The sequence below is a fragment of the Chrysemys picta genome, chromosome 1 (genome assembly GCF_011386835.1).
Source record: "Chrysemys picta bellii isolate R12L10 chromosome 1, ASM1138683v2, whole genome shotgun sequence".
Taxonomy (NCBI): Eukaryota; Metazoa; Chordata; order Testudines; family Emydidae; genus Chrysemys; species Chrysemys picta.
In genome coordinates, this window is record NC_088791.1 from 273,698,016 (window position 1) to 273,722,786 (window position 24,771).

At 42.8% G+C, this 24,771-nt stretch overlaps 1 protein-coding gene across 1 annotated transcript; it reads left to right on the forward strand.

Annotated features, from left to right (window-relative positions):
• The first annotated feature begins 488 nt into the window (after positions 1-488).
• Positions 489-22,866, forward strand: EDNRB (endothelin receptor type B). The gene is given in 9 exon segments (XM_005283155.5): positions 489-842; positions 1,626-1,792; positions 1,794-2,132; positions 12,827-12,939; positions 13,132-13,336; positions 13,705-13,854; positions 15,774-15,907; positions 17,120-17,228; positions 18,695-22,866. Coding segments are annotated over 8 exon segments (1,305 nt in total). The 5' UTR covers positions 489-842; positions 1,626-1,669; the 3' UTR covers positions 18,827-22,866.
• The last annotated feature ends 1,905 nt before the right edge of the window (positions 22,867-24,771 follow it).

Genomic DNA, 24,771 nt, shown 5'->3' on the forward strand with positions numbered 1-24,771 from the left:
ACCAAAAAAGGCAAAAGAAAAAACAAGGAAACAAGACAAAAACGTGCAAAGCACCTTATTTGTGTTTCTAATCTACTTAGGGTCTGTAAAGAATAGAGACAACTGTACATTCTTTTTATTATTGAATTTGCAAAAAAAAAAAAATCCTACATACATTACAATGATTGGGACATGTATATGTGCATATTTATTTGTTTTTCCTAAAGTTGAGTATTTTAGGAAAAATTATGGGACTGGCCACCAGCAAGAGTTGCTGGCTGCACTCCAAGGCCACCAAAATTTTGTTGTAAGAACCTCTACTCTAGGAGACTAGAAGCATTGAATTATCTCGTGGTTTTTTTTTTTTTTTTAAATGTGGCCAGATCATTTTAAAACTCTCAAAACCAATATGAAATCAACAACTTAACCGGCCCATTTAGCGGGCAGATTTGGCCACAGTGACCCTTACGTGCCTTTGCTAGCAGGAAACTTTCTGTTGATGCTCTCCAGGCATCTGGGGGAGCCAGAGTCTGGCAAAGGGACAGGACGAAAGGTTGTTGCTCTGTAGGAGGGAGCGGGTGGAGTTTGGCAGTGATTGATGGGAAAGATGTGACTGAATTTAAAAAAAAAAACCGATTTGCCTAATTTACTGGATTTAGGCGCATACCGAGAGCGAGGAGAGGCTGCTTTGCTGCTGACAGCCACTTAGTCGTTTCGCGGGAGCCAGTTCTTCCTGCGGCTGCAGAGCCAAGCTGCTGCTAACCAGGCAGCGTCCTTCAGAGCGCGGGTGCTGAATCGCAGGCAAGCTCTGGGAAGCAGGAACCCGCTCTTGGCAGCCGGTTTGTGCTGGGAGGATTTGAAAGGTAAATAGATTTTTATAGCAAGCTGAGGACGAGCCACTGAACACGCGTTTTCTTCCCTGGGGAGAAAAAAAAACCCAAACCTTGGGGCTTTTCTTTGAACGGATAAAGGAGTTGGAGGTGCTGAGAGTAACCCTCCCTAGGGACGGAGGTAAGTAAGGGCTGCAAGCCGGGGCAGCTAAGGCAGGGGGGCGATGCGGTGGGAATCTCCGCTCCGATTGTTTCTCGGGTTTCCCTTTCGCTAGCTGCAATTGACGTTTCCCCTAAGGTCGGTGCTTAAAAAGCAAATCGATATTTCACTGCATGTATTTCGCTGTTTCCATACACCTAGCGCGCCTGCCTCGGACTAAGGAAGGGGGAGCGCAGCTTGCTCTCGCTCTCTGAAAGGGACATTGGACGGGACAGGAAAGGAAGTGGGTTTCTGCGGGGCTCGGTGCGTTTTGTAAGGGGGGGGGCTGGCGCCTCTCCGTTTAAAGCCTCCGCCCGGTTTGGCGGGGGAGGGGGGCTTTCTGAGCCGCGTTAAACGTTCCACTCCCGGCTCTTGCTCAGTACGGGGAGAAGGGCTCCCCCCGTTGTGATCCGGCGCGGGTCCTACGGAACGTCTACACTGCAATGCCCCAGCCCCTTCCCCTGAGCCGGAGTCAGCCCGGGCCCGCCGCGGGTGTCTCGCTTGCAGTGTAGACAAGGGGGCGCCGCTAGCCTGATCTGGTGGGTGGCGGCTGGGCTGGCGCTGCACCTGGAGACCCGCGGCCGGGCTGATCCCTGTCTCTTGTCTCTCCGTTGCAGTGGGACCCGGCGCCGCTCGGCTCTGCCCCACTCCCGGCAGCGGCATGCACGGACCCAGCCTCTGGAGCCTCCTCGCTCCCGCGCTGCTGCTCAGCTGCTGCGCCGCCTGGGAGGAGAGGGGGTCCCCGCGCCCGCGGGGCGTTTCGCAGCATAGCCCGCTTTCCCCGGGGGGCCGCGGTGACCCGCACGCCCGGGCTCAAGGGCTCCGGCTCCAACGCGTCCAGCTCGGCTGTGCCCGGGAGCGGCCGAGCCGGCGACCCCGGCCGAGCCCGCTCGCTGTCTCCGCCCATGTGCACCGGGCAGACGGAGGTGAAGGAAACGTTCAAGTACATCAACACGCTGGTGTCCTGCCTGGTGTTCGTGCTGGGCATCATCGGCAACTCCACGCTGCTGCGCATCATCTACAAGAACAAGTGCATGAGGAACGGCCCCAACATCCTGATCGCCAGCCTGGCCCTGGGGGACCTGCTCCACATTACCATCGCCATCCCCGTCAACGTGTACAAGGTAAGGGAGCCTGCGCCGGCCGAGCGCCACCCGCCCACGCTGGCAGGTAGACCGGCTCGCCGGCTGAATGGCCAGAGGTGGGTGGGTAGGTACATCTCCTCCCCCCCCGGACAGCTGAGGCTGGTAGAAGTTGTTCCACGAAATGCTATGTAGGCAGCAACAGCGTTACCCCCTCTCGACCACATTGTGTCCTAAAGCCTTTTATTTATTTATTTATTTATTTATTTAAATAAAGGTGCAAGGGCATTAACACCTGCTGTCTCAAAGCGACAAATATCACCCTAGATTTAATATTAATCAGTCAAGAAAGGGGTTTTGGTCACCCCCATGTAGAGGGGTAGGAAAAAGAGCACCCATTCCTTAAGTGTTCCTGTTAGTCCTATCCACCAGGGTGAATTTCAACGGGGGATGAAATACGGGGAGATTCAGGTGCTTAATGTTAAGCAGATGAATAATCTAATTGACCTACCTTGTTGATTAGGGGTGGGTTTACTCACCTGCTTAAAATTAAACAACCTGTTAAGTGCTTTGCTGACTCTAGGCTTCCTTCAAGAGAGAGGAAGCAAAGAAAAACTGGCTTGGGTACAGATCAGTGGATGTTTCCCCTAAATACCTGCCTGTGGATCTGGGCCCTGGTTCTCAAATTGCAGCTGCATTTTAGGAGGGGGAATGGTGCACCCTTAGCACTGTAAAGAACTCACCCTGTGCCAAAGCCCAGTGGCCTGGCCTGAGATCTCCTCTACAGCTTTCTCTTTCCCACCTCTGCCCCAGAGCAGCGAGTGAAAGGCTGTAGTTCTGAGTGGGACTATGCTACCTGCACTTCAAGTGCTGCTGTCATCCTTATGACTTTTGCATAAAGCTGCAATAAAAATAGAAGAGAGTGCAAACAAATATTTCTATTCTACCCTGGTCACTGTTGGGTATGATTATTAATTCATATTTATTACTAGTCCATCCAGAGTCTCCAGTAAAGATCAGGGCACATTGTGCTGGACAGTGAATATACAAAAGATAGTTGCTATAGTCTAAATATTTTGAACACTTTACAGAGATTACTCAAAGTAAACAAGCAGATCTTCTCTCCACTCCTTTCCCCACCAGAAGGTTAGAAGTTTTGGACTTGGATCTTATTTTAATTTGGGAATGCTATGTTGAAAAGATGGGTTTTTAAGTTAATCCTCTGTATGACTTGTCACTTCAAAAAGGTCCTGCTATTGCAAAGAGCTGCTCATCCATCGTAACCAAGCTCCCAAACTGACGTGATGCTGTATATTTAAAATGATATTATAAACACATTTACCTATACACCTCTACCCCTATATAACGCTGTCCTCAGAAGCCAAAAAATCCAATTTATTCTTCACTATTTTGTGTGGTTGAATGCTTTTTACAGTCCTCTCTCATCTTGGGCACTGAAGTCAGTTTCCCTTTAAGATTCTTGTGGCCACAGCATTTGCAAACACCACAGTGTAATGTTGATTTGTTTAAAAACAACTGATTCCAATGGAATTTTACAATGAATGCTAATGGAAACATACATTTCTATTGGCCTGAGATTTGGTAAAAGCTTATTGTACATAATTTACATTATGTGCCAAATCTGAGTTGACAGTGTCCGTTTACCAACTTCACAATCCAGTTAATTCAGTTGCAGAGATGAGCCCAAAAAGCCTTGTAACATTTGAGGCAGATTATAGTGAAATGACCTGTAATCAAAATCTCCTAGTGGAATGAGAAAAGTAGAAGCTAGCAAAGTATTTCATTTTTGTAAAGGAAGCAAACTCATGATTTGTTGTAACTCAGTTGTAACTCATGATTTGGAGCAATTATAATACCATTGACCCAGACCTTTAGAGTGACAATCAAAGAGGGTACCTATTTGGAAAATATTGTGAAGGAAATTACTGTGTTCAAAACCCTACCATTGCTAGTAGCTTTCTTAATAATGCTTACAGTAGCCAATGTGAAAGTGAAATACCATCCTAATGTATGAAAAAAGTACCTAGCAGAACTAGACAGATCCACAATAGATACTTCAGAGTTTGCACAAAGCACAGATTTTGTGTGAGCTGTTCAGCACGATGAATTCAAGATACTGTTTGCAGTGTTGCTGTAGCTATGTTGGTCCCAGGATATTAGAGAGACAAGGTGGGTGATTCTGTGATTCAGTTCTATATCTTTTATTGGACCAACTTCTGTTGGTGAAAGAGCCAAGCTTTGGAGCGACACAGAGCTCTTCTTCAGGTCTGGGAAAGGTACTCACTAAATACAAATTAGAATAGATTAACATAAGTAGTTAAAAGAACCGGAGTTCAAACTGGACAGTCTCTACGCAAAAGAATAAATGGACACAAATCTGACATCAGGAATCAGAACATTCAAAAACCAGTAGGAGAACACTTCAACCTCTCTGGTCACTCAGTAACAGACTTGAAGGTGGCAAATTTGCAACAGAAGAGCTTCAAAAACAGACTCCAACAAGCTTGAATTAATATGCAAACTAGATACCATTAACTTGGGGTTTGAATAGAGACGGGGAGTGGCTGGGTCATTACACATATTGAATCCATTTCCCCATGTTAAGTATCCTGACACCTTCTTGTCAACTGTCTAAAATGGACCATCTTGATTATCACTACAAAAGTTTTTTTTCTCCTGCTGATAATACCTCATCTTAATTAATTAGCCTCTTACAGTTGGTATGGCTACTTCCACCTTTTCATGTTCTCTGTATGTATATATATTTCTTACTATATGTTCCATTCTGATGAAGTGGGTTGTAGCCCAAGAAAGGTTATGCTCAAATAAATTTGTTAGTCTCTAAATTGCCACAAGTACTCCTGTTCTTTTTGAGGATACAGACTAACACGGCTGCTACTCTGAAACCTATTCAAGGTAAAGTGACCTGTTAACACCTTGGCAGTCATAGGACAAAAAAGAGTGGTTAGTGGATTACAGATTGTTGTAATATGCCATAAATCCAGTGTCTTTATTAAGAGCATGATTTTTAGTTTCTAGTAAAGTTATAAATTTAATCTCCCAGGCTCATCTTTTGAAGGTGTTGCACAGGTTTCCTTTGAGGATGAGGATTGAGAGGTCAGAAATGGAGTGATCATTTTGTGAAAAGTGTTTGCCCAGAGGTGATATTTTGTGTTTTAGCATTTCTCTGTGTGAATTCATTCAAGAGTGAGTAATTGTTTGGTTTCACCCACATAGATGTTATTGAGGTATTAGTGCACTGAATGAGGTACACCATATATTGAGATAGGCAGGCGTAGGACCAATGGATCTTAAAAGGTGTGTTGTGGGGAATGTTGATCATCATAGAAGTGGAAATATGTCTGCAAGTTTTGCATTAGTTGTTATGGTAGGGTCTGGTGCCGCTTTGAATTGGTGTGTCCTGGTTTCTGGGGAGCTTACTTCTAATGATGTGCTTGGTGAGGTTAGGGTGAGATATTCTTGTCTAGTAAGTTCCTAAAAAGCCAAAAAGTTCAGACACCTCAATCTTGAAAATTCAAATCACTTATCCTGAAGCTATCTAAAGATAATCAAATATCATCTAAACTATGAGACAAAGTAACATGTAAGGGGTATTTTAAAATAAGGGCATTATGAAAAATGGAAAACATTGCACAGATCAAGCAAACAAGAAAATATGCACAAAAAATACAGATGGGAGATTTGAAGGACCCAGGGAACAGTAAGGCTGTGGTTGCAGACCTACAACTGCAGAGTACAGGGAGGCTACCACTGCCCTATGCAGCAGTTTGACTTTTTGGAACTGTGATGTGCCAACCATATCTCTTTTCCATTTTCCAAAGTGCCAGGTGGAGCCCTCTGGAGATGCCCTTCTGCCTGGTTCACGAGCATGACAGAAACACAGAATTTTGCGGGAATTACACGGCTGCAAAAGGCCACTTAAAGTGTGGACCAATGGGAGCAGTTGGGTGCAAGTATAACCCACTGATCAATAAGTGTTATGTATCCCCCTCTTTATTCAATCCACAGAGGATGAGTCTGATAGCTGTCAGCCTAAGATTGTAGCTCATTAGTTCAAGCTATGGAGACTCATGCTTTTAGCCTTGAAGGTTCCTGGGCCAGGCCCCAACATTGGCTATGATGGCAGCTATCAGATAAGCACTCATTGATAAATTTTTTAAAAAGATGCCAAGAGAACATTAAGGTTGAGAAGAGGAACACCCAAAAGTCTACAGATTCCAGACTTACAGTTGGATGCACAATGTTAAGTCTACCTCTTGTGCATATTCATTATGATGTTTAATTACATAGATACCATTTCACAAATACCATAATATAATCTCATACAATTTCTTCTACAACTTTCAATACACGTGTGTAGTAGTTTGTAATATTCATTCTCTTATCCTTACATAATAATATTATTACGTTCCATTTGATTTTATTGATTTAGTCTTCCATGGCCACCCAGGGGCCTCTTGTGCAGCTTCCTGGACCTTCACTCTTCATGACTGCCACTTTCCCAGATCACAAGTGGGTGGGGTGGGATGGAGCCTTGACTCTGCTCTCCCCAATCATGCACTGGCTGGCAAAACTGAGCCAACATGGGGCAGGGGGAAATCTGTACGTGGCAAGGAACTGTCACAGATTACTTCCCCCCCAAAACGAGGGTAGGGGAAGAGTAGAAAAGCAATTGCCACTCTTGAGTCACAAGTACATCCTGGGGCTCTTCCTGGGCAGCGAAGGTAAGGGGCCACAAGGGTTACTACAGAAGCCATTGAGTCAAAGCTCAGTCTGGCCTGGTATATGATAATCCTCTTTTCTGTGATGTATTTTAGCACTCAAAAGCTACGAAACACCATGTTTATGGTTGCCGTGCAACTTTAATTTGGCCCTGTGTTCATCCAGTCTGTGCACGGAAAGACACGGGGGTCATATGGAAAATCTAGTATGTGATCATGTTGTTAAAAATCATAGTGCATGTACACAAAGAGCCTAAATTAAGGTTGCCTGGGCAATAATCAATTTGGTATTTCTCAACTTCCCCAAGGCAAGATACTTCCCCTTAGTGAGGATTATTACCATCCCAAATTTCAGCTATTAGCCCCCAGTCATTTCAGCTGTAGAAAAAGTTGTAATTTTTTTTCTATAATGGGAAATGTACAGTATTTTCACTCTTTTCAATGTCTGCGCCAATTCTGTTGAGATTTTGCAAATCTCAGCTCTAGACAGAGACCAAGAATGGAAAACTTATGCCCCCAAAGATTAGATTTTTATGCTGCTTTCTCTATAATATACATATTTTCAGAAGAGCAAATTAATGGCTTGAAGTGTAGCTGTTCAGCTCATGGGCTTCTTTATGAGCTCATTGGAGGTTTTACCTGTGGCCTGGTCTAGGCGGGGAAATTGACCAGAACAGCTATGGTGGAATAAATTATTTTGAAATAGCTATTCTGGAATATCCCCCATATGGACACTGTCCCAGAGTACAGGCTTGTTTCCATTACCACTTAAGTTGATGTAAATTATGTCGCTCAGGAGTATGAAAAAGCCACCCCTGTGTGACATAAGTTACTCTCTCCTACTGACATAGCTTCTGCCTCTCGCTGAGGTGGAGTAATTATGCTGATGGGAGAGTGCTCTCCTGTCAGCATAACATGTCTTCACTGGGGTTACCATACGTCTGGATTTTCCCAGACATGTCCGGCTTTTTGGTCCTCAAATCCCCGTCCAGGAGGAATTTCCAAAAAGCGAGACATGTCCAGGAAAATAGGGAGGCATGGTAAGGGGACCGCCTCCTCCCCAGGCTCCAACTTTCCCGGCTCCTGCCACTCTCCCCAGCGCAGCAGCAGCCGGAGCCCGGGAGGAGGCGGCTGCGAGCTCGGATTCCGCCACCGTCCGGCACTGCTCGGCCAGAACCGGGGCCCGAGCCGGGCCCGAGCCACTGGGACCAGGGCTGGGGGTGCTTGGCCGGCGGCCGGGGCCGGGTCAAAGCCACTCGGCCGGAACCAGGGCCCGAGCCGAGCCCGGCGCCCCAGCCAGGGCCGGAGCCGCCAGGGCCAGAGCCTCTTGGCCAGCCGCTAGAGGGAGCCGCTCGGCCGGGGGGGCCGGACTGGGCCGCGCCTCCTCGCACCCCCTGCTGCCCCAGCTTACCTGCTGCCTGCCTGCCTGTTTCAGGCTTCTGGCAAACATTTGATTCGTGGGAAGCAGGGGAGGGGGAGGAGCAGGGGGCGGAGCGTTCAGAGGAGGGGCGGAGACTTTGGGGAAGGGGCGGAGTTTGGGTGGGGCCGGGGCGGGGAAGGGGCAGAGTTGGGGCGGAGCCAGGGCCCCTTGGAGTGTCCTCTTTTTCCAGGACTGCAATATGGTAACCCTAGTCTTCACCAGACGTGCTGTATCCACGCAGCTACATCAGCGCAGCTGCATTGATGTAGAGAAGTAGTGTAGATTAGCCCTAAGAATGACTTTATTCTGGAATAGTGTATCCACATGAGGGGCTGTTCTTCAATAGCTATTCCAGAATAATTTATTCCACAGTAATTATTCTGGTTAATTTCCCCATGTAGCAAAGGCCCAATTGTGAATGCAAAATTGGGTCCTATGTCTCTAACCTATTAGATAGGGGAAATTTCTCCATGCAGTGTATATGCCGTTTTCCAAGGATCTTAATCTGTCATTTATATTTGTAAAAAATAGGCCCCATTTAGATTTTGTAAATTCAGTGTAAAGTTTTTTTCAGCTTATCTGTACACTTATTCACTCATTACATATATGCCTGTGACCCAACACCCACACCAATTTTCATCTCCTGCTTAGTCTTTTGGCTTCTCCTCTAGTGTTTGTGCCTAATGGCAATACAACTCACTGAGAACCAACACATCTGTCCATGCTTCTTGTCCAATCCTGCAAGGGGAGTGTAGGGTCCACAACTGTTTACCTTTCAACACCTCTCCTTAGAGTTTATGGGGTTCTTTTCTCTTTGGGGGTGTCTGCATGTAATTACCCTTAGAGTAATAATCTTAACACAAACAAGAATTAAAAACGGAGAGAAAATTAAATTAAAACAAAAGAAATGATTTGCTGAACATAACTAGATTTACATTTCTCATCAGATAGACTAAATAAGACATTCTCATCTTGGTTAGAGAAAAAGAAACCCATATATGTCTAAAAAGCAAGTCCCAGCTCCCAATAGCTAAATAAATCTTAATAACCTTAAAATATTAAACAAGTGCTTCAATTAAATATTGTTTAATTCATCTCCGTCATTAGAATAGTTTATTGGCAAAATCTATAATTTGAAACACTTGTTCCTATGAAAGACTGAAAAATCCTTTGCCTTCATTATCTAGCTTGGTATTCAGTACATCAGATGCAGGGCTGGCTTTAGGCCGATTCCCCTGATTCCCCTGAATCGGGTCCCGCAGGTAAGAGGGCCCCGCGCCTTAGGCTCACCCGGTGGCGGTCCGCTCCGGCGACATTTCGGCAGCAGGCAGGTGTGTGTGTGTCTGCTCTGGGGTCTCCAGCGGCATTTCGGCAGCGGGGGACGCCACTCCAGGGTCTTCGGCAGCATTTCGGTGGCAGGGGGTCCTTCAGTGCCACGGAAGACGCGGAGCGGACCCCCTCTCCCCCCCCCCCCCCCCCCGATGCCGAAGACCCAGACCACGGAATCGGGTCCCGCAAGTCCTAAAGCCGGCCCTGATCAGATGGAAATATATTAGCCTTTTCAGATTTATGTATGTACATGGATTGTGAGGTGCAATTTTGTTCATGAATTCGGCACAGAGGTGCATGCACATTTTTGCACATAGCTCTGGGTTTTTGAAGTTTTGAAAACCAAGTGGTAAATTACTGTTAGTTTGTAGCTTTGGCTACCCACCTGTATAAGAGAATAAGAATTCCTGCTATATTCACTCCTGCGTGGGCTATTCAGAGCTTGGGTCTAGGTACATAGGAGCAAGCAGGCACTACATATCTGCTTAGCATCCTGCCAAAGAAAGAAGACAGGAATAGACGGAGCCTCGGCCCCAACCCCCTAATTGCGGGCCAGCACAGCTGAGCCAACATGGGGGGGATATCATAATTTGCTGCTGGTTTATTCCAGCAGCAAATTTCTAACATCCTCCTCCCCCCACAGAACAAAGAGGATGCAGGGGAGGAGTTATAACTCACAAGCAGGTCTCAGTCACAATTCCCGTTGAGACTCCTCCTGGAGTTGCGCAGATTACATATTACCCCCCTGCTCAGGGCTGTACCTAAATACACAATCTAACCCTTTCTGAATATGTATTTGCTATTAATGGTTTAGATATAGATAAGTCATGTTTAAGAGAACTAGGTTCTTTGGTATGATTTACATCATTCTGTAAAGTATCCTCTCTTTTTTTTTTTTTTTTTTTTTTTTTTTTTTGTATTATTCTTTAAAAAATATGTGGCATTCAAAATATCACCCACATAAGCTGGGTGAATATAAAGTACTGGCAGAGACTACTTGGCATATAATGAATTATTTTTGCTTGCACTTCAGTTTGGCTCATGAAAATAATTAGATACCTGTATTTCTCTTCCTTCCCCATTCCCAGGAATATACTTCCTATATCCAAACTGTTTGTAGAAGAAAATCTCCTTTAGGAAAACAGTCTTCTCTTTTGTAAATATTCCATTTTGAATCTTATTAACATTTTATTTATTACAGTGTAAAACTTTTAGTAGAGTAAGTACATCTAGAGCTCTACTTTACTAAGAATAAATATTGTTATGTACAAACATTATTTTCCTGAATAATGTTTACCCTGGATTTGAGCTAAGAATAATTCAATCCCCCTATTCCCATAAAATTTACAAACTAGAATGCTTCATTTATTCCTGGTTCTGAAGGAAACATCCCTAACTCTGCACTCAGTTGAGAGAGAGAAAAATAACAGAGGGATGTAATTCCTTGTTGGCAGTGACTGCTTCGTGTTCCTGTGCTTCTGTATCTTGTAGATCACAATCTACAAGAGGCCCACAAGACATTTGTAGATAGTTATGAATATTAGACCTGTTCAGAAGGGATTCAATAACATGACTACTGTACTTACCCAATCTCAAAGAGTATCTTTTCCTGTACACCCTTTGTCACTATCCTTTCTGGTATTTCCTCTATTATGGATGGACTTGCTTCAATGAGGTTTTGAAAGATTTGTCTCATGCTATGACATAAATCTGGGCCATCAGTCCAGCTCACAGCATAGTATAGTGGTTTTCAACCTGTGGTCCACAGACCCGCGGGGGTCCACAAAAAAGGATCCGCAAAAGTTTGTCATTATCATAGAACAGTGGTTTTTCAACCTGCGGTCCATGGATTCCTGGGGGTCCATAGACTATGTCTAAGATTTCCAAAGGAGCCCACACCTCCATTTGAAATTTTTTAGAGGTCCACAAATGAAAGAAGGGTGAAAATCACTGGTATTAGTAGATACATCAGGTCATGTTAAACTAAAGTTGCAGCAAATAGCTCATCAGTTTCAGCTATGTTGAAAACGCTCTCTAAATCCATAAGCTATTTATTCATGTAGTAGGCCTGTTCTTCCCAGTGACCCTAAATGTGCCCATAAGATTTATTATGACTGATGTACTCAACATAAATAATCCTCTCACGTATGACCTGGCAGGAAATTTAAAATATATCAAAGTGTGAGACCCAGGAAAGGTACCAAAACAAAAATCCAAAACCATCTCTATGTTATCTTATTCTAAATGTACTTTTGGAGATGGTGTGTGAGATGTGGTATATACAATCTCACTGGAGAAATGTTCAACAAAAGACCACTTGTATCTGGTGATAGAACTTTCTGAGTTATGATTCATCTCAGATTACTTCCTGCATTTCTACCAAATAGGGATTGGTCCTGAGCATTTGCAAGAGGGAAAGCAATGAGCACTCAAGCCAAATAAGGAGCAATATCCCAAAGTCCTTCTCCACCAGCAGGATGATTACTATTAAAAATGAAAGCGGAGACACTAAAACAGAGGGATAATGTGTTGGATCCTTGAGGCTCCAGTAGGTCAGGGCTGAGCCCTCAATGCACATCCCAGTCAGCAGCACCAACATTCTAATTTGCCGGGGAAGGAGGGAGCCCTCCCACGAGCGCGCCCCGCCCTTCACTTCTCCCTGTCCCACCCTCTCCTGCATGCCGTGGAACAGCTGTTCCACGGCGGGTAGGAGGTGCTGGGAGGGCGGGAGAGATTCTGATTGGCAGGACCACCAGCGAGCTGAAGATGCTGGGACGGAAGGGTGGCAGGGGGACGATGCTGGGACGGAAGGGTGGCTGCCAGTGGGTGCTCAGCACCCACCATTTTTTTCCCCATGGGTGCTCCAGCCTTGGAGCACCCACAGAGTCAGCACCTATGATCCCAGTTCTCCAATGCTGGTTCATGCTAATTCAAACAGAAGAAGGAGATGCTCAGTTGAGACCAGCTAAGCATAGCTCCTATCAAGACTGCCAAGGGGATGTACCCTTTGGATTGCCTGGTAGAACTGTTGCATAATGATCATACAAATCTTGTTGATATATTCTAAGGCAGTGATTCCCAAATATACAAGTTCCCTTTCCTGAAGGGACTCATTGAACCTTAAATCCTCTAAGAGAAAATCATTCTGGAGAAATGTTCATGTTACATTCATGTAATTATAAAAATTGAAATTGCTAATCATACCTGGTGTTTTCTTTTCACAGCTCCTTGCAGAGGACTGGCCCTTTGGAGTTGAAATGTGTAAACTGGTGCCCTTCATTCAAAAGGCATCAGTGGGCATCACTGTGTTAAGTTTGTGTGCCCTCAGTATTGATAGGTGAGACCTGTTTCATTGTTACCAAACTCTATATTTTCTTTTAAAGTAATTTTGATCATATGAAATACACCCATAAGGCCAACTTCTGCTCTCCATCCAACGGATATGACAGCATTGACATGTGTTTATATCAGTTTAACAGAGGGCAAAATTTAGCCCTTAATCTAATAAGTGTCCACTGTTGATATTTAGGTATCGAGCAGTTGCTTCCTGGAGCCGAATTAAAGGAATTGGAGTGCCAAAGTGGACTGCCGTTGAAATTGTATTGATCTGGGTTATGTCAGTCGTTTTAGCTGTTCCTGAAGCTATAGGTTTTGATATGATTGTTATGGAATATAAAGGAAAGCATCTTAGAATCTGTATGCTTCATCCCACACAAAAAACATCCTTTATGCAGGTAAGATATTTTCTCTTTTAAACAAGTCCTTTCTCTTAAACAATACTTGTATCTAGTTTGCTCAACAGTCTAAAAGTACAAAACTTACTAAGTTTTACTTCCATTAGCTATTAAATTCATTCTTTAGTAGAAGGGTGAACAGAAACTCTGTTGCTGACTTATTGTGTGGCTTTGGGCATATTTCTTAATCTCTCTGTTTCCTCGTCTGTAAAAAGGGACAATAATACTTATATCTCATTAGTGCTGTTATAAGAATTGACAGATAGCTAATTCAGGCTTGCAAAATGCTGCACATTGTTCATGTATAAATGTTCTCTTTACTACACCCCAAACTGAACTCCTAACATGTCTCATTGTTTCCCCCCTAGTTTTACAAGACAGCTAAAGATTGGTGGCTGTTTAGCTTTTATTTCTGTTTGCCGTTGGCCATCACAGCACTTTTTTATACTCTGATGACCTGCGAGATGTTAAGAAAGAAAAGTGGAATGCAGATTGCTTTAAATGACCACTTAAAACAGGTAAAAATATGCACATGAAAACACTGCTGAGTTTTATATGAGATTACAGTAGAACCTACATTAATCCAAGCACCACTGAAATTGCAGTCTCCACCTTGCTTCTTAGGAGACGTTTATGAGTAATATTGCCAACCCCAACTGTTCAAAAATCGTAAGGCCCCAAAAATTATGAGATTGTCTTAAAAATCCTGAGACTTTACTTAGTTATGAGTTGTTTTCGTCTTCTGCGGTTATGACCTGTAGGGTTCACATTTTGAAGCTTTTGTTCCTGCCACTATGGGGGCTAGAAACGTTTTTATATGAAAGCTGAGATTGCAATGCATTCACATGACTCCAGAAATTGGGATTTAAGAAAGACACCAAGTATTGTGAGACTCATGATAAAACTGTGAGTGTTGGCAACGTTGCAGTGCTGTAGTCAGGTATCATATTATCAAAAAACTTCATTGCAAAACACATTACAGAATATTTACTAGCATACCATGAAGAATTATCATAAGTAACTAAACCTAAACTACATTTTTAAAATAAAATATATTTGCAATCCTTACTTTCTTGTTTGTTAGCTTGTACATGAATTTGCAATGTCATTAGTGTTAATAACAATGGTTCACCTATATTAATATATTTGTAATTTATGTCTCTTGAGCTCTTTAAAACCAGACCAGAGAAAAAAGCACTAGATAATAGACAGATGAAAACAATCTGTACTTTGAAGGGAGATGGACTGGATAACTACTCTCTTTTCTATCTGTAACTTAAGTGATTTTATGTATTGACCCCTTGAATTTTCACAGTTGATCCATGATCAGATAGGTTATAGGTATGATTAAAATTTGTGAATAGTAGCTACAATAGTTAAAGATCTCAAAATCAATTAACATTTTTAAAAAATTAAGATGTTCTAAACTTCACCTAAGTTCCCTGTAAGCTGCACGGCCACGCAGCTGCCTATTAAGCCTCACGCAGGGGCTCAGGGCCACGGTGGGGAGGGGTGTCTCTCCCCCAGTACAGACCTGCCGTAGTGGGGAGGGGTGTCTCTTCCCCAGTGTGGACCTGCAGCAGCAAGGAGAGGTGCCCCTCCCCGCCGGCCCCAGTGCAGACCTGCAGCGGCGGGGAGAGGCACCACACCCCGCCGGCTCCAGCACCGGACCTGCCATGGACTTGCTGGGGGAGAGGAGTCCCTCTCCTGGCCCAGGCCCGCCAGAGCTGCCAGGGAGAGGAACCCCTCCCTCGGCACAGCCCAGTCCCACTGGAGCTGCTGCGGTCGGGGAGAGGCACCTCTCCCCCACCCCGAGCTGCTGCAGTGAGAGAGGGCTGGGGAGAGTCTTCTCTCCCCACCGCAGCCCCAGGGCAACCTGCACCCCAAACCCCTCATCCCTGGCCCCATCCCAGAGCCCGCACCCCCCTGCACTCTAACCCTCTGCCCTAACCCTTAGCCCCCTCCTGCACCCCGAACCTCTCTTCCCCAGCCCTACCCCAGAGCCCAAACCCACAGCCAGAGCCCTCATCCCCCCACACCCCAACCCTCTACCCCAGCCCTGAGCCCCCTCTCAAACCCCTCATCCCCAGCCCCACCCCAGAACCTGCCCCCCCCAGCCAGAGCCCTCACGCCAACCACCTGCCCCAGCCCTGAGCTGCCTCCCACACTCCAAAACCCTCGGCCCCACCCTCACCACATGAATTTTTTTATGTGCACCAATATGAAGGTGATGTGTCACACATCACCTCTGTATTGGTGCACATAACAAAATTCATTCTGCACATCAATATAAAAAATTAGAGGGGACACTGAATTTCACCTAGGTACCACATTCATATTTATTTTTGCACTTCTATGGTATCATATGGTTTTAGAAGCGAATAATAAAAGATCAAGAGAGAAACTTTAATCCAGTTCCTTTCAATTTTGTTTCCAGAGACGCGAGGTGGCCAAAACTGTGTTCTGTCTGGTGCTTGTCTTTGCCTTGTGTTGGCTCCCTCTTCACCTAAGTAGGATTTTGAAGCTCACTATATATGATCAAAGAGACCCCAATAGATGTGAACTTTTGAGGTAAGACTGTTATGGCTGAATAAGATAACAGGCTTGTAAGGAAAATACCCCCAACCCTCTGCCTCAGCCCTGAGCCCCTCAACCCTGGCCCCACCCCAGAGTCCACACCCCCAGCTGGAGACCTCACCCTCCCACACTCCAAACCCATTGGCCCCACCCCTGCCACATGAATTTTGTTATGTGCACCAATATGGAGATGATGTGTAACATATTGGTGTATATAACATATAACCATATTGGTGCACATAACAAAATTCATTCCGCACAGGAGTGGGAAAAATTAGAGGGGACACTGTCCATGACTGTGGAGTGCACTGTTACTAAGCAACCAGGCCAGCGCCGTTAGATGGACAGGCTCTGGGGAAGGGAGGAGAAGAAATGCTCCAGTGATCTGATGATAAATACAATCCTTTACTTACCTCAAAGTTCAAGACTGACCATGTCATTCTCAGGATCTATACATGAAGGGGTCTGTCTGCCTCAGTGGCAGCATTCCCCCACCTGCTTCCCCAGAAACCTACAAAGGGCATTCTGCCAGTCCAGAGATCCATGCAGAGAGACAGGATAGGCTGGGTTTGGGGTCAGGGAGATGCATATCATCCCCTCATTGCTGCCCTGAGCTACTGGAGAGTGAACTAGTGCAGTCCAAGGCAGAAAGAAGTGCAATTCCCCCTTTAAGGGGAGTTCTTAAAGAGGAGTCCACTTTTTGCAGAAGTTCCCACAAGACAGCTTCATTGCAGTTGTGTTTTAAGGTCGTGGTGAGGTATGCCAAGGACACGGGGCCTCTACACAGGTGGCCCTAATCCGTGGAATCTATACTGTAGGATTTGTGGGCCTTATTACTGATTCTGGAAGGCAAAAACCCTGCCTCCTCTTCTCTTCCCATTAGAACAACTGGGAATAAATCTCCATGAGATAAATCTCCAATAAACCTCATGAAGATGTTCTCCTCTACATCTCCCTCCAACTGGTTGGGGTGATCAGGCCCTTTGTAATCACCATAACAAAGAATGAGTCCTACTATCCAAAAATGTGCTATGAGGCAGAATGTTTTCCTCTGAATAACTCATTCACATAGTTTGCCAGCATTACTGTTACCATACTTGGTAGTAAATCATGTCAGGGTTGAGCCTGATGTTTACAACTGTGACCCTTCGATAAGCATTATCAGGAAGTAGTGTATGAATCACATTTATTTTAATTTTCACACAGCTTTTTTCTTGTATTGGACTACATTGGTATTAACATGGCTTCGCTGAATTCCTGCATTAACCCAATAGCCCTGTATTTGGTGAGCAAAAGATTCAAAAACTGCTTTAAGGTAAGAAGCCATCTAAGACTGCTTTTCACCACGTTAGAAAAACACGTTCTCTCTGGGTGAAATTCATTCCAGGCAGAGGGACATGTGCCACTTTAGCAAGGACTTACCCCTTCAGATTCAAATGGAACTTTAAAAAATGCATAGGCCTAGTACAGGCATTCTGCATAGGGCCTGATCCTGCAAGATGCACCTTGTTCATATGCTGCATTTCACCCTTTGTGCACTATAAATTATTGTCTATTTGCCTTTTTTGAACTGGATCAAGAACTCACTCAACAGTTTGATGTGGGTTGATAAATCATTTTCTTAGGGCAGTTCAGGAGTGTACTTTTTGGTCTTTATTTCTCTCATACAGAATGAGCCTTAAAACTTCATGAGTCCAAAGACAAATTATTAGGGCTGGCCAGAAAACAATTCTGTTTCATGAAAAGTTTCAAAAAATGTCAAGGTGGAACAAAACAGAGACCTTCAAAAACTTTGTGTGAAAGAGAGCAACCCACCTCAGAATAGCCACGTATTTAGGGCATCTCACCTGGAGTGTGGGCGACCTAGGTTCAATCCCTGTTCTGCAAGTGAGCGCCCTAATTACCAAGCTACTGGGTTTCCCACATCCCATGTGAGTGCCCTCGTCACCTGGCTATTCTTACATGGGTCTCTAGTTCTTTCCCTCTTTTCTTCCCCTTGCCCCTCTCAGAACAAAAAACCTTGTTCATAACATTTTGGTTTGATGAAATTTCATTTGGTCAAACAAATTACAACCCTCTCGTCTCATTTCCCTCCTCTGATTCTAGAGAATATAATGTCAGATATTAACTGTCATTACATCTTAATGGGATTTTAGTGTTACACTCCAACTTTCTTGTGGTCCTATCTATAATGATGACCCAATTCTGAAAGTTTTCCCCACTATTGGACCACCCATTGAAATTAAGAGCGTGCAGCATCAGAACAGACTTGTAGGATCAGGCCCTGAGTTTGGAAACTGCTGGGCAGTGGGAGAGAAAAATTCCATGAGGCAGGGAATTCTTCATAGTTTACAAGTTGTCCCCAACTCCCACACACCAATCCTGCATTGGCAGAGGGACTGAATGGAAAAATTTCACTTTCCTACCTTTAGATGAAAGAGAAAGGGGGGGGGAAATCACACAATTTTTTGTAAAAATCACAATCACGTGTGAGAGGTACACTCAGGTCTTACAACACCCACAGGTATAAAACTAAAAGAAGGATTGCAGGAAGAATGAAAATACATCATCTTTCATTCCATTTCCAGATACATTAAAAATTGCAGGCCACATTCCATCCAGGCTTATAGGGGGCTGCATTTGTTCTTCCCATTGTAAAACAGAGTTATAATGGCCCCTAACTTCTCAGTCAAGCCTGGGTAATAGCAATATTTCAATGCATTGTGCAAAAATGTGCATAATAGAAAGATGTAAAATGATGATTCCTTTTATTTAAAACAGTCGTGTTTGTGTTGCTGGTGCCAATCCAAAGACATGCTGTCCCTGGAAGAAAAACAATCCTGCTTAAAGTTCAAAGCTGATGATCATGGATATGATAATTTCCGCTCCAGTAATAAGTACAGTTCATCATAAAAAAATGGATCCTCTGAAATTAATTTCAGTGCCTTTATTTGAGTCTGACTGACAATTGCTGTTATAGATTAAGACAGTAGAACTTTTGAAAAATCTAGTTTTCTGTTTGCACAAAAAGTAAATAAAAAATTGATTGCCCACAGTTACATAACATTCATAATTATGCATGGTATCATTAGCCACTTGCAAAACATGAAGAACAACAGCAGAAACAACTAATTGTTAAAGCACTTAAATTCTTTGGAGTCAGCAATTCCAGACCATCCTCACTTCCAGTATATCAGTCATTTGTGTTCATTATAAGCGCCTTAGGAACTAGAGTCACAATTCTTACTAAATAGCAAACAATATCTTTTGTTAGATCAAAGCCAATATTGTATATAACTCAATGTATTATATTTGTAAAGCAGATTGAGTGTCTAAATTGTTTTTAAAAAAATCAAATCCAAAATACTTCATAGCACAGTTTAAACAAACAAACAAACAAAAAAGTACTTTTATCTGGAATGTTACACTACTACTAGCTGAGAACAATACTAACAGGATACAGTCAAGTTAAAAATCACACTTCTGTCTAAATATTTTTACCTACTACTATTACAAGTAACATTTAAGGTCACTACAAATATTGTTCTCTCTTATCAGTTTGTTTATTTCATGCATTTGTGGTAGCACTTTTAATAGTCCAGTCCACTGTTTCCCCAGTTATTTGACATAGTGTTTCACATAATAGAGGAGAAAAACATTTTTAAATGGAGGAAAATATGATTGCAGAATCACAAAAATTCTGCACAGTCACTGAAATTAATGATTTTTTAAATTGTTTAGATATCAAGTTTACAGCATCCCTTTTAAATATTGGGCCTTCAAGTAATTAACTGTAGTTTAGCCAACTTTATCTTTCTAGAGATTACAAATGAAATTGATTTATCATGGGAAAAATCAGAAGCAATCTAAATGATGGTTGGGAAAAAGAACCCTTAATATAGCAGATAGTACAAAATGTACCAGAGGTAGACAGAGCATTTTGGGTTCTAATTGTATTTAGTTCTGCTAGGTCTTTAAGAAAATATTCACAGACTGTACTTAAAAGGCAAGTACTACGTCATACGGTAATTCTTGACATTGTTATAAAATGTTTTTTCTTTCCATGTGGTAATAGCATTTGTGATTAGTTTCTACTTCTGTAAATATTTTAGTGAAGTATAATTAAATGTAAAATATTAAAATATGGGCAGGACCCTATAAGAATAGAGAGAGATAAAGATGCCTGTGGTAAACATGATGTGTATTGCCAGGAGCAGTTCACATTTTGTGTATGCATGGCAGACTAATGCTTGTCTTTTTAAATATTTTAATCCAAGCAACTCATGCGTTAAATCTTTTGCTAGTACTAGTTACCAATACTAGGATTAGTAAAAGCATGACTCTTTGGCTTTGCATCTCCAATTGATTTGTTGCAGATCCTCCAAAAAAATTAACACATTTCAAGCAGTAAATCATGAGTTTTTCCTACAAATATCAACAGAAAACATTTTGAAAGTGAGAAATGTTTTCAGCACATACCATACTTTATTATAATACAGTATTGGTCAAACTCAGGAATTTTCCTACCTTCCAAATGTCAAGTGTAAGAATTCCTCGTACACCTTGTCCACAAAGTGCCTTAGATATTCTCAGGATAAAAACAGTTTGAATCAGACCTTGAACTTTTGTAAATTGGTGTTGCTCCATTGGAAACTACTGGAGTTATGCCTGTTTGCACCAGCTGAGGATCGGGGGGGGGAGGGGGGCGTTTTCCATCATTAGTTTGCTATTTTCATCACCCTTTGCCCATAAACCCAACTACCATACACTTAACAGAATGAAATACATGGGGGGGGGGGTTGTTTCTTTAAACAGAACACAAAGTAAGAAGTCATTCAAGATGTGTTCTGCCAATTCCTAAAGTAGAAAAATAGTTTTCTGAAGTAAAAATAATTTCTTTTCTTGTGCACAAGAAGTCAATAATTTGACTAGTGTACCATGTAAATATTATGAATGTTCAACACACTGTTTATTTTATCAATTTTCACATTGAGACGTGAATTAATGCAAATAAACAATTATTTCTGTGAAATGCATTTCATATATTAAAAATGGGTAACCAACTAAATCCTAAATTTGATACTGGTCAGTGTTATTTTCATAAAGCTATATCATTACAATATTGTACATGTATATTATTTTTATTTCTGTTGAAATGTAGCTGTTGTATTCTACAACTGTGTAACATGTTTTTTTGTTTTTCCTGGACTAGTTCCTTGTTAAGTTGAACCCTCATGGGCCCAGACATTTAGGTATTGCAGACAAAGGGCATGTGCACTGCCTAATTTTCAGAACATAATATATACTTAATGGAAAACTTTTTTTTTTAATTTCCAGTATTTACAAAGCAGTATTTTTTCCAGCAACTATATTTTTCCTGTAATAACAAAACCTGCTGCTTACATGGGTTAAAAAAAAATACAAGGGAAAACACAAGAGAATCTGTGTTCTAGCTAGAAACCAAGATATGAAGGATGGGATTTTCAGGAGTGCTCAGTGTTGGCAAGTCAATGGAAGTTTAACTATTGGCTTCCGTAAGAGAAGTTAGGCCACCACTTGGAGCTTTTAAAATACCCATCTGAAATTTGCTACCTGTCCTATCATCCTTGAATAAATAGTAAATGCAAAATTTGTTTTCAAGGATGAGGAGTTATCTAGATTAGTGATGAGGTAAAAGGGAGTGAAATTGGCTCTGGTGTAAAGATCTAGGCTGGCAGACATCTCATGTATCCTCTATCAGCCATATGGGGCACCTGTACACCATTAGGTACCATGGAAAAGGTCTGTGCACTATCCCAGAAGAGCCTGACATAGCAGGCCAACATGACGGGGAGCCAGAGAAAGGATCCTAGATTCCTCAGCCCTGGTACCCTGTGCAATGGCCACAGAGCGACTTAAAACTCTATTTCAATCCCTAGGCTAGATTAACAGCCTCAGAGGGGCCTACCATGGGCGGTGGGTGAACTCCCATTCGGGGAGGCTAACCCACCAGCCCTGCCCCGTCTGCCCACAGCACCCCCTCCCCATAGCTAGAGCCCCGAAGCCCTCCCACCCCCAGTGGAGGAGGAGGAGGAGCCCTAGCCCAGCCACTCCAAGCCAGTGACCAGGCCCAGGGCCAGCTCTACCATTTTACCACCCGAACTGCCAAAGCAAAAAAAAAAAAAAAAAAAAAAAGCCACCCGGACTGAGCGGCCCCAAGAATGGACGGAATGCCGCCCCTTAGCATGTGCTGCCCCAGGCATGTGCTTCATCTGCTGGGGCCTGCAGCCAGCCCTGACCAGGCCAAGCCCAAGGCCACCAGCCAGCCCCAGCACTGGGTCAAGCCACTGGCCTGAGCACCAGCCGCTGGCAAGCCCAAGCTCCAGACCGCCAGATAGAGCTGAGCTGCCGCCAGCTTCAGGGGAGGGGGGGAGGAAGAGTGGCAGGGCCTCAGGGCGGAACATGGATAGGGCCATGGCCTGGGGTAGAGCAAGCTTAGCCTGCCCTGGCCTTTGATACCAACCACCCATGGGGGCTACGCAAGAGCTTTGTGCTTTGGCCATGAGTTAGCGGGTGGCTTTCACCTCCTCATCCTCTCTGTACTCCACCCACATAGTGCTTTATGTGAGTGAAGTGGGTTTCATGCTGGGTGAATTGCACTGATACACTGGTACTGCATTTAGGAAAAATCAAATGCAAATACAGTGTTAGTACATAGTGTCCATTATATGTTGTTGGTATTTAACTATCCCAAACAGCTTTTAATAGACACATGTACTGGCTATACCAAGACACAGGTGATTAGCAGTGGAATGTTGTGTGTACCTACATGAAAATGTAAAATCATTTTTTTCTTTATTGTTGTGTATAACCATGTAAAATAATTGCTTTTTATGGTCACTAAAATAGCAACTTTTGTGTTTGCTACAGTGTAAACAAACTGAATTACCAATAAAAATATTTTAGTTGCTTCACTGATGTTCTTTGATCTTTCTTTCTCTACAAACGCTCATTTATCAAGTTGTTTTACAATGAAATTGATGTAAAAAGAATCAAGCATTTCAGAGTTAAAAGTCAGTGATTTATAAGAAAGGGTCAGGTTATTCCACTAAATGAATGCTGGAAATGGTTCAGGCTTGAGTACGTGTTGCAAAGTTTTCTAATGTTTGTCTGAAAATCAATCATGCCTGTCTTTGCATTCCCTGTTTTTGCTCAAAAATGTCAATTGCAATCTCTTCCTACATACGCATAAATAGTAATACACTGTCCTGTGTTAGGAACACAGCAAGGTTGAAACTATAAAAGAAGGAAAGTTTTACATCATTATCCTTGATGGTGCAGCATTCAAGGTGGAAATATAGCATGCATTTATATGATGGCGGTGTAATATTTTTAGATGTTCCAGGGGTTTACTCATGTTTATAAATTCCTATGCTCACAACTCTTATACTCCCCAAATCTATTCTTTTTTTATTTTTATGCAAACACTTTCATTCCCCTTTGTTTAAAGGGCAGCCTATTCCATTAATATAGGTCCTCCCTTCTCCATGTTCCCAGGACTTTCATTTCCCCTATGCATGGAACAGAAAGCACTTCCAGAGGCTATCTTAGAGACCTTGAACTTAAACTGTCTATGTCAGTGATCATCAGACGGCAGTGGTTCAGGAGCCAAATTAGCGATCAACGTTACCCAAAAGAGCCACAGTTGTGTGAATTTGTTGTTTCATTTACTATAGTACTATGTATTCATATTTAAACAGTATGATGGGGAAATAGTTTATATTATTCTTACGGCAAACTGACTTATTTTATTATTATTTTATCAATTACAGCTGGTTAATAACATAGGGAAAGCATCCTGATTGGTTAATAATTAAATCACACAGTGTTTTAATATCATGTGCGGCAAAGGCACAAATTAAATGTAAGATCATTATCGTTACTCTTTCCTCACCCTTTTCCCCCCCCAATATATGTCAATACAAAGTTGACTAGTTCTAAAATATGCAATGTAGTTTATTGGGCCAATAAAACATATTACCTCAGCCACCTTCTCTCTCTTGATCTGAATTACTGGCTCTGTTAAATAGTTTTATAAATATGCTCTTTAAGAAGACTTTCATTTTCAGTTTGCATGTACCTTCCATTTGCATAGCTTGAAAGATTTGTTGTGACCTAAAAGACATCAAATAAAATTCAGGAGTTTGGATAGCCTTTAAAACTATTTAAACTGAATGTATGCACCTACTCAGAAGCTACACCTGAATATTTTATTAACTTAATGACTAAAACACCAACTCACAATGTCAAATTACAATAAAGGACTGTGTCGTGGAAAAAACCACCCAGGCAGTAATTTGATTAGAGACCTAAGCCTGAGGCCCGTTTATTGAACACCCACCAACGCGTTGGGAGTAGCAGATTGGATACTGCGCCCCCCGATACGAAGCATCACCCAAGTATATAAAGCTGAAAACCGCAAATACATCATACATTTAAGTAATAATTGCCCTTATTTGGAATTAACACCTGACAGGGGTTAGGGTCTTTTTTGAGGTCTTTTTGGTACTTTCCAAAGTGGTTGCTCACATACCTTTTATGGAAGTAATAAGGGTTAGGGTCTCGGCTGGTACTTTCCAATGTTTAGCAACCATTCCTTTTATGGGGTACCATTACACCAAGTATGTCACGGGGTACAGCAATATCACGGGGTAGTTACACAACAGGCATAAGGGAGGGCATGGGTTACAGTTACACATTTCTTAAGCTTAAAGGTTACCGTTATAAATGCTTTACACTTATTGGTTACAATTTTATCTTACACAAGCAGTTGTTATATTTCATAAGCATTAGGCACATATTACAAATAGTTCCTGCTT